This window comes from Loa loa (assembly GCF_000183805.2).
Source record: "Loa loa unplaced genomic scaffold supercont3.33, whole genome shotgun sequence".
Lineage (NCBI taxonomy): Eukaryota > Metazoa > Nematoda > Chromadorea > Rhabditida > Onchocercidae > Loa > Loa loa.
The window spans coordinates 91,904-101,596 of record NW_018108213.1 but is presented as its reverse complement, the minus strand read 5'-3'; the positions used below and the strand labels follow the sequence as shown (position 1 = coordinate 101,596).

Genomic DNA, 9,693 nt, shown 5'->3' with positions numbered 1-9,693 from the left:
ATATATATATATATATATATATATATATATATATATATATATATATATATATATATATATATATATATATATATATGTATATATACATATATATGTATATATATATGTACATATATGCCTTATATATATACGTGTATATATACATATGTATATACATATAAAGTCGAGAGTAAAGATTTGGGATGAAGCGTAACAATTGTATAAGGCAACCTTAACAAATGTAAATTGCAGACCTCCTCATTTAGTTCTTCACTAACATGGTTTGGAACTGAACTGATTACACGTAAGAGTAAAAATGCAAAGCATCCTCTAATCACTAATCTATCTTCCTCCCTCCCTACAATAAAAATGTCAGCCGGTTTAAGCTACTTAACAGGGCAAGCATCGCCGTTCAAAATTTCGCGTGATAATTATTCCTGATATAGCTTTATTTACTCCCCTTTTTCAGTTATTTGTTCGAAAAACTCATTTCGATTTAATCTACTCTTTTTCTCTGGCTTTCATAAAGAAGGCCCTATAAACAGTATTAGTGAAGAAAAGTGTGCAGGAAGGGAGAGAGTAGCAAATGCTTATTTACAAATACGCGTAAATATAATTATATTTACTTAATGAGGAAAATTCCTCAAAAAATTAGTGCAAAGACAAAGCAGCAGTGATAGACGTGGCTGAACAAATTCTATCCTACATCATCACCCTACAGACTTAAGTTTAGCAATTTGATACAAATGCTTTTTTAATGGTCGTACGCCAGAATTTTTCCCTCTAGTATTATAAATGTACACACAGTATTATAAGTTTTCTATCACGTCAGAGATAACATCTGACACTTGTAACAGCGCGATGTCATACTAAACGTATTCATAATGACGTATTCATAATGAATGTCATCATGGTAATACAGTGATTTCTTTCATGGTCTTAAAAGTTTTCCTCATACTTTTATAGCGCAAGCATACAAAAAAAAAGTCCGCTAATGTCGAAGAAACTGTGGCACACAACTTACTGCTACCGATTTATTCATGATCGCCTTCTGTTAATTCTAGATATCGCCAATAAATGGAGTAATCAATGCTCTCCATGCATTTAAATTCTTTACTGCAACTTTTGATATATTTTGCTACAAATCCTTTAGCTTTCGGGTTCCCTTCTTAATCTTTAATTAATTATTTTCATTTAATTAAACCTACGAGGAGTATTCCAAATATCATTTGTTCCCTTCCATCTATTTGGATCAAATTCTTGGTTCTCTCAGAAAACAATAAAGTTTATGACCATTCCGCATTGTCATTCGTCATTCTTCAAACAACAGAAAGTGACCCAGCAAAGCAATGAAATTGTAATTTGCAAGTTGAAGACGTACGTATAGATGAGTTGGGATATGCGTCATAATGTACCTTTCACATTTCCCTTCCCCGTATAATAATCAAAAATAGGAATTTGTAAAGCAGAAATATGTATTAAATTTACAAGACATATATCACTTCTTTCAATGGACTCATTAAACACGGCTCTGTACTCCTTGTCATTTCCATAAAGATTTCAAATCTCATTCCAAGCAGATCACCATCATCATCACGTATCATTGCGAGTTTGACTGCGAAAACGATGAGTTTTTTTTTTACAAATGGAGTGTTCTAAGTGCTAATTCAATCAATTTTAAGAAAAATTGGCAATTTTCTTCCAAATAGGAAAACCAAAAGTTAGTATATGAAGCAAAACTCCGAAATGATAATACCAAGGGACGATAACTTCTGATTAACCTTAATTAAGTAATCGAGCTTATTCATATAATCAGACCGAATACGGACTGAAAGATATATGTGTGGCAATATTTGCCAATGCAATAAACAAAAGCATGTGCATATATGAAACCATAACCGAAACAGAATTTTCCTTCTTTCATTTTTTTTTCCCTAAAGCATTCAGGAACACGAGAGAAGAAAAGACATTCAGACGACCATCAAAGAGCGAATGAGAAGGATCGATCGAAAAAGCAAACGAAACGATAAAACCATGATCAATATAGTAAGCTCCATTCGTTTCACCCCTTACCTCTCTCCCTTTACCCTCTTCTCTTTCTCTCAATAATAATAAGCAGAAATTTAATCATGTCCAGCACTATTTTTGCAACACTGAATCGACCTCTTCACCGCTCTAATCTTCTCTTATCCTTCTCCCTGACGGCGCTATTGTCCCAGTCATCAATCCATCAAGCCAGCATTCTCCCTTAATTCTTTATCAACATCGGCAGTTCCTTCCAATCAGTGGATACCGCTCCTGCCGTCCCATATAACAACCACTTACACGGGAGGTACCTGGACAAGGTTGTAATATTTGAATAAATTATTGCTGTCCGATATCACTTGTCTTGCTCTGCTCTCCTTGATCTTAGAATGAATGATCAATCGGTTATAACTACAATGACGAAATAGTCAAGAAGCGTCTTGATCAAGGGACAAGTTAAGCAAACGTCTGGCTGTCAACAAGGTGCTGAAAGCAGAAATTTTAACATTATCAATGAATGGATGAATAACGGGCAAGCGTGAGTTAACCTCTTCTGAATAATGCTTGTCGCTGATAGCGAAGAACAGTCCTGGGGCTAAAATTAAGGCTATTTATAGATTAGATCGGTACTAATACATTAAAACAAGTACATCAATTGGATAATGCCAGTAATGATGCGATATTCAAATGGACAGATGGGTTGGAGAAGGCACGGACAAAGACAAGGGGTACTTCAGCGCCATATAAGGGATAACCTCATTTCCAAATAACAAAAACCAGTGGTTGTGGGTATTACCACAGAGGAATCTAGCAAAATGATGCAGATTGCTATCAACACAAGATATATTAGAAATTGCACTCTTTTATGAATATCTATTAATCATTTTTCCCCACCTCCTCCTCCTCTCTCCTCTTTCTCATTCTCTTTCCCGATTCCTTATTTCTATCAGGCTATACAAATTTTTTCGCAGCAACACATCAGACGGTCATTTTCCTAGTTAAAATTTATGATGCAATGATTTGGCCCATTGAAATGAAAGAACCCAATTTCTCCCTCACCAAATCGAATCCAATAAATTCTTTTCTTTTGCTTTTCCTTGCCACCAGCTACTCTATCACTATTTACTAACTTTCCAACATTCAAAATCACAATTAGCAGCACTGACCCCTGGTCAAAACTAGTATAATAATAAAGGTGGAGTTTAGAAATTTGTTTTAATTTCTGCACACTTGCAATCTTAACAAATTAGTATAGATACAAATCTCAATCGTTAACGTGAAATTCCTATTTCTATTTCCTGAAGGCCTCTTGAAAAATATTTCTGTTCAATTCGATCAAATGCTACGGAGCGGTAGTGACTACCGAAATGAGTTTAGATGGAGCGTACTGCACAGCTGTTAAAGATGGTCTGTCGTGTCTGTTAACGGTTAATAATACCTAATATTATCACCGACACATAAAACCTATTGGGAGTATTGCCAACTGTATGGATGTTTCCTCTATCATATTTGCTTTTCTGGATATTATTACACATCACATCAGGACAAACTGGCTCCTCCAATCTGTGTTATTCACCTGTATCAATACTCGCCAGCCTATTATACAAGTCACTTCGTCTCTCTCCACACTGTCCAGTTCATTTGTCAACCTATTTCTCTGTTAGGCAGTATTTATGCAATTTCCCTATTTCAGTGCCCATTTCTAATTTCATAACATACACTGACTCAACTGATTTAATTCTTGACTGCCGACTCATCCACGGCATTTCTTAATCAAATTCTTCAACTTTTTTCTTTTGTCAGTTCAGAAGCATTATATTTTTGAAATGAGAAGGAATTTAAAGATATAAATTAAAGGGATTAAAGAGATGCAAGTGAACAAATAACAATCGGTAGCTGAAATTACTGCTCCCACTGGAAAACCACGACAAACCTGAGATGACAAATGGGATGGACGGATGAGATTTCGGAAGAGAATAATTCTCGGGTTTGCATAGCAGCCATCACAGCATGATTGAGCGATGTATCATCCTGTCGATCTTGGAGTAACAGTGAGTAACTATCCTCCGGAACATCTTCTGGCCTGTAGAAACGTGTAACTTTTACCGATAGCTGGTCTCGTTTTGTCTGCAAAGATAACTTCACCAGTTATAATTACATCGATATCGACGCATACTGCTATCATTTACATACATGCTGAGTCAAAGAATTCATAAGCGGATTTTTTTCTTCATGTGGAAAAGCAGGTGATCGTCCTGGAAAGGATAACAAAGAGGAATTATATTTGATTAATTTTTGTCAAATTTGTAAAACAAGTTACTAATACTATGAAACTAAAGAATATGTTGGCGTACAAATCGAAAAAAAATACAAAAGCATCGTTTCCCGAAACTTTATGCTTCAATGCAATTCCCAACACAAGCTATTACCTAAAGTTTGTTTCGTCAACTTATGAAATTCAACAGGTCATTCAAGTGCTGCTATTAGAATTGCCCTTCCATAAAACAACGACTTATGATCGAATCGTCAGGATTGCAGCACCCCCTTGCAAGTGGTAGAAAACCTTGCACTTGCAACTCATTGGCATATTATCAAGGGAGTACTCAGCACCATTTCCTTAATCTCCGGGATTAAAAAAGTAACATATCTGTTATAAATAAGGCATTGTCAATGTCGATGCCAGAGATACGAGTACCTCGCGTTCCACTAATTATGGAAGAAAATAGCAAGATCAGCAATTAATAGTCTACTACTATGGATCATTTGCCATTTTAAGAATTCAAAACTGCCATGAAATATTCTACTTCGTACAGTTTAAAGGTCAATGCTTGATATCAGAAAATACCTAAAAACAGTTCTTTGTGAAACAGCAAAATCTAACAATTACTTCAAAGATGATTTAGGACTGCCAGAAGGACAATTCACTTAACACCACATCAAAATTTCCTTTTCATTAGTATACTTTTTGCATCTGAACAAATCAAGGAAGCACCATTTTAAAATTTGAAATTGTCCCAATATAATATGGATCACACTGGGACACTTCGATGAAAACATGATCGCCCGGTCGATAAAGTACTCCGTCATGTGCTTCGAAACATTTGTATTCACTATCACTTCGTGCTTTGTAGGCTTTCCCACGTCTATTTTTCGTGGAATCTCCCTGAAAATACGTTTATTCCATCGTAACACAAGCGGAAAACTAGCAGTGACTTTCGCCAAATGATTTGTTTTGGTTTAATTATATTAAATAATTACCTGCCAAAGCTACTACAAACTTTGCAATGGTCAAAAATATGAGGTCAAAGGTCAGTGAGACGTGGCATCTTAAGATTCTATTTCTGGGCGCAATAAGAAAAGAGGATTGAAAAACAAGTTAGGAGTAAAAAGCTAAATAATCAAATAGGCTATAAAAGCATTGCTGGAAACACTGCTCTATCCCTTTTTAAAATAAAATAATTAGTAAACCCTCGTAATTTTCATTTTTGTTTAAAAAATGATTTTATTGTAGTGAAGAAGCGTCAGGACAAAAAAAAGATCTCAAAATGGCTGTCAGAGAGAAATCTTGACCCAATAATAACAATAACAAATAACAATCGGCCGCTAATTTTTTTTTAAAAACTTTTAAAAGCAAATTTCAAAACTGCAAATACACAACAAGCTCGTACTGCATTATCAAAAACCCCCCTTATTTCCCGCATTCTTATAATCGGCTCTTCATCAATATTTTTTAAAAAGTATCGAAATTAAAACCGACTCATACTCCTAAACTAGTACCCGAAAGCACCTTTTCTAAAATAAAATTGAGAAAGCCATCATTAGATTTAAAACGCCGCTCTTACTCATAACAGTCATCATTCATCAGAAAAAACAAAGGGGTGACTTTGGACAGAAGGTCAACTAGCAATTGACAATAGTGGGTCAGACCCCGGTCACAAATCTCAATTACTTTTTCTTCCTTAACAGCGATGTTCCTTTCAATTTTTTACCACAAAGGTGAAAAAAAAAGTTGTGGAATCAAATACACTTCTAGAAGTAGTAGTTCCTTTCAAGGTATTCTACTTCAAAAATTTGAAGATATGGAACAACATGCAAATACATCATAAACACGTAGGTTTAACATTTTGAATTATAATCATGTTTGGCCTTCAGAAGGTTTTACTTCAAGCTGCGAAATTCTTAAAGGACGAAACAGTTTCCTTTTGCTCAGTGTCGCTCGTAACAATGACATAATTAACAAGTAGGAATATTTGGAAAGTTGAAATTTATAAACTTATCTCGAAAGCTACGAACTGAAAATTCACCCTAAAACTTTCTCACTGAGATGTTGCCTTGCTTACAGCAACATATAGGTCTTTCGTCTAATTATAAACTGCGCATCTGTCTCCTCCCTCCCACCTTGTTCATCCCAATCTCATCCATATGGAGCATGATGTATTTTAACCTTGTTGTTCCCGCTGAGACTATAATAGACCAGATCCACTTCCCATAATCCAAGGTCGCGACACTCCTCTGGTGTTTTACCAGCCGTTTCATCCTCTTCCACCATTATCCACTTTCTTGTCCTCGCCTTCTTGTTTTATTTTACAGTAATTACAGATTTTTATCCCTGAAAAAAATAAAGCAACTTCTCAATAATTGTTAACGTTCTTTTTTTCCTTTTTTTTTGCACGCGCCAAATGAAAACGAAGCAGTTCGTGACACAAGCAACAATAATAGAACTAACATAGCTGAATTAAATATTCCGCATTTAAAATCCCACTGAGAAATGAATCATATAATAACTACTGAAATTCATTTACAGCAACGACAACATCCCACTATGACAGATGAAACAAAGCTAAGAAACATTTAAACAATTTGACTGTTGAAAACTGAAATGAAAAAATATATTACGAATTAAAGAGAACACTGCCTTAAAATAACAGCGAACAGAATATTCAAGTCAGAATTTGTTATTTGCTGAATACTTACAAAAATTCTGTTACCAATAGCCTCTTCTCCAACTGCATATCTGATATCAGTAAGGGGTATAGGAAGCTTCTGTTACTGTTTCACAATCAAAGTTTCACAATACTAAACACAGTGAAATGAAAGACAGCACCCCAGATTATTGATGCTGATGATTTTTTGCAATGATTCTAATTTGAGTCCTGTTGGTAAAAACTCAACATTACTAGTCTTTTTTTTGATAAAGACTACTAACGAATATCCAAAGCAGAAATTGTTGAATCGAAAATTGAAAAAGCTAAACAAGAGAAAACTGAACACGCTAATTTCAGTCAAGTACCATACAATAAAGGATTTACTTCCGATTCCATTTGATGGTCATATGAGAGTATTTGATTCGACAGGACATAACTTTAGTGTTGAACAGCCTATAATGACGAATGTTAATAGAGATGCAAAGCAAGGCATATCCTTTCAGATACATAATCGAAACATTTAACAGGAAAGGTAATCGTCAGAGATGGTTCATAAGTTTACAATGAGGAAAACAAGTGCCTAAAGCACTTCTCTATTCACTTTCTCGGATCGACGGTAATATATCTCCACTGATTAAAATACGGTATTACGTTTACTTAAAAAAATAAAATAATAGGTCAACATGCAGCGGTGTCAGAAAGCCAAAGCACGATAAGATTCCGTTTTATACTAGAGCAAAAACATTGATGAGGCAATTTATACCTGAAAGAAGAGCTGGGTTGATAGTATGGCTGGGAGCATGATGATAACCGATGGACGAAGAGATGGATCATAGAATGGCCTCTATGATATGAGAAACAAATGCTGTGAAGAAGACTGATGAGATGAGAACATTCATTTCCTTACACGTTAGTTTAGCACTACGTAAATGGGTCAAAATTGAAAGCTCAGTCTTAAAATACTGAGTATTGATGAAGTGGAAAACAGTGCGGACTTAGCACTTATCGCCCGTTTTTAAATTCCTAATGGTGAAGTAAAGTTAAAAAACAACTGGCAATTCAGTCACGTAAACAACTTCCGTTATTTGCTGAAATTACCAACTTGTCCTGCACAAACTTCTTTTAATAGTGGTAGGTACACTTCGATCACGTGTATCTTTGCCCATATTTTTATCATAATTCATCATATGAATCATAGGCAAAGGTAACTATTTTAGCTGCTAATATCAATCCCTTGTGTCACAATTATCTCAAGTTGTAAGTAACCAAAAGATAAAATGTGATGATCAATGTTAGCATGAAGTAGAAGGATGATTACTTTCAATGATAGGGAGATACTCTTCTAACCAATTAAAAACCCTAATAAATAATTCATTATTAACTAAGTGACATGAACTAAAATGTAAATTAAACTAGGAAAAAAGCATTCAATTTTACAATAAATTGTCAATAAACCCAAATTTGTCAAATTTATGAGTAACAGAAGACGAAATGAGTAATAGAAGACGAAACAACACAATATAAGATTAAAAATTCGGATGGGAATAGAGTGGTGATGGGACGAACAGACATGAAAAGATTCACATGCATATTCGATAGACGACAACATTGGGAGAATGCGAAAAGTAGGATCAGCAAAAGGCAGGCAGGCGATCGTTACCCGCACCGGCACCACCAGTAGTGGCACATACCTCACCACCTTACACACCAATTTCTCAACACATCAATAAATTTTGTTGCATTTATGTAATCAAAAACTGAAACAAATCTCATCGAATTCCAGTAAGCATCGTCAACTACAGTGAAGTGTTACTGCTATTAAAGTTACAGACAACTTCCTTTGAATTCACTTCAGTTGTGCTGAAGAAAGACATAATCCATCGACAACTTTGCTTAAGTGCATTGAACAGTAAGCAGTTGTATCCCTAACTGTATAAGAATGGGCCAATTACAGTTAAGCATTAATCCCTCAGATATTATGAATACTGAAACTAATGAAGTTGGAAGATTAATGAGAAGAAATTTAATCTGATAGCTAGGAATTATTAAAAACACTCACCTGATATAGGCGAATATTTCCAATTCTGCCATAAAATTGGGTCATCCAAAGATAGGCCTCATAGAAGATGCTCCATATTTTCAGTTCAGTTCTGGATACACTTATAATTTTTTAACTTTTACTTGTGGTACTACCTTCACTGATGTCAACTTACGTTACGTTACCACAAATCCCTTAACTAAGCAACGAAGTAGTGTGTAGTAGTGTGAGAACGAAGTAGTGTGAGATTTCAAAAGCCAACCTAATAATCAAATAATAGTTAAAAGTAAGAGACATAGGAGAACGCCTGCTACGTAGGATAACATCTCCTACGCTTCTCACCGAAGTAAGAAACGAAGGGAAAGGAAGCGAATGGGAAGTATCAATGCTTGAGTACTAGACAATCGTGACGATTGTCCGTTCTTTAATGTTTTTTGTTCGATGTTACAGCGAATGTCATATTTTCTTGACATATCTATTTAATTAGCTAATAAACCATCGAAGAAACTTGCTTTTAAAATCACCAAAGATCAAAGCAGCATCCTACCGACACTACTTTACAGACCTGGGAGGTGTAAGTAGACAAGTTCTATGAAAAAAAGTGCAAACCCCACTGCGATTTCACCTTTTCATTCTGATTTTTGGCAGTATCACGAATAGAAGACTCGATAAAACACTGAATAAATAAGCCGAAACAATGAATGAATACCAAAATATTGCATAAGC

The 9,693-nt window shown here is 35.0% G+C and overlaps 1 protein-coding gene across 1 annotated transcript in view; it reads right to left on the bottom strand.

Moving 5' to 3' along the window:
* LOAG_16989 (GATA zinc finger family protein) overlaps nt 1–6,619 on the bottom strand; it is a 15,060-nt gene extending 8,441 nt beyond the window's left edge. The window contains exons 1-3 of the mRNA XM_020449645.1: nt 6,449–6,619; nt 4,997–5,167; nt 3,938–4,131 (exon numbers count right to left, since the gene is read on the bottom strand). Coding sequence (XP_020306782.1) covers nt 3,938–4,131; nt 4,997–5,167; nt 6,449–6,553 — 470 coding nt within the window. The 5' untranslated portion in view covers nt 6,554–6,619. The remainder of the gene's footprint in view (nt 1–3,937; nt 4,132–4,996; nt 5,168–6,448) is intronic.
* Nucleotides 6,620–9,693: the final 3,074 nt, after the last annotated feature.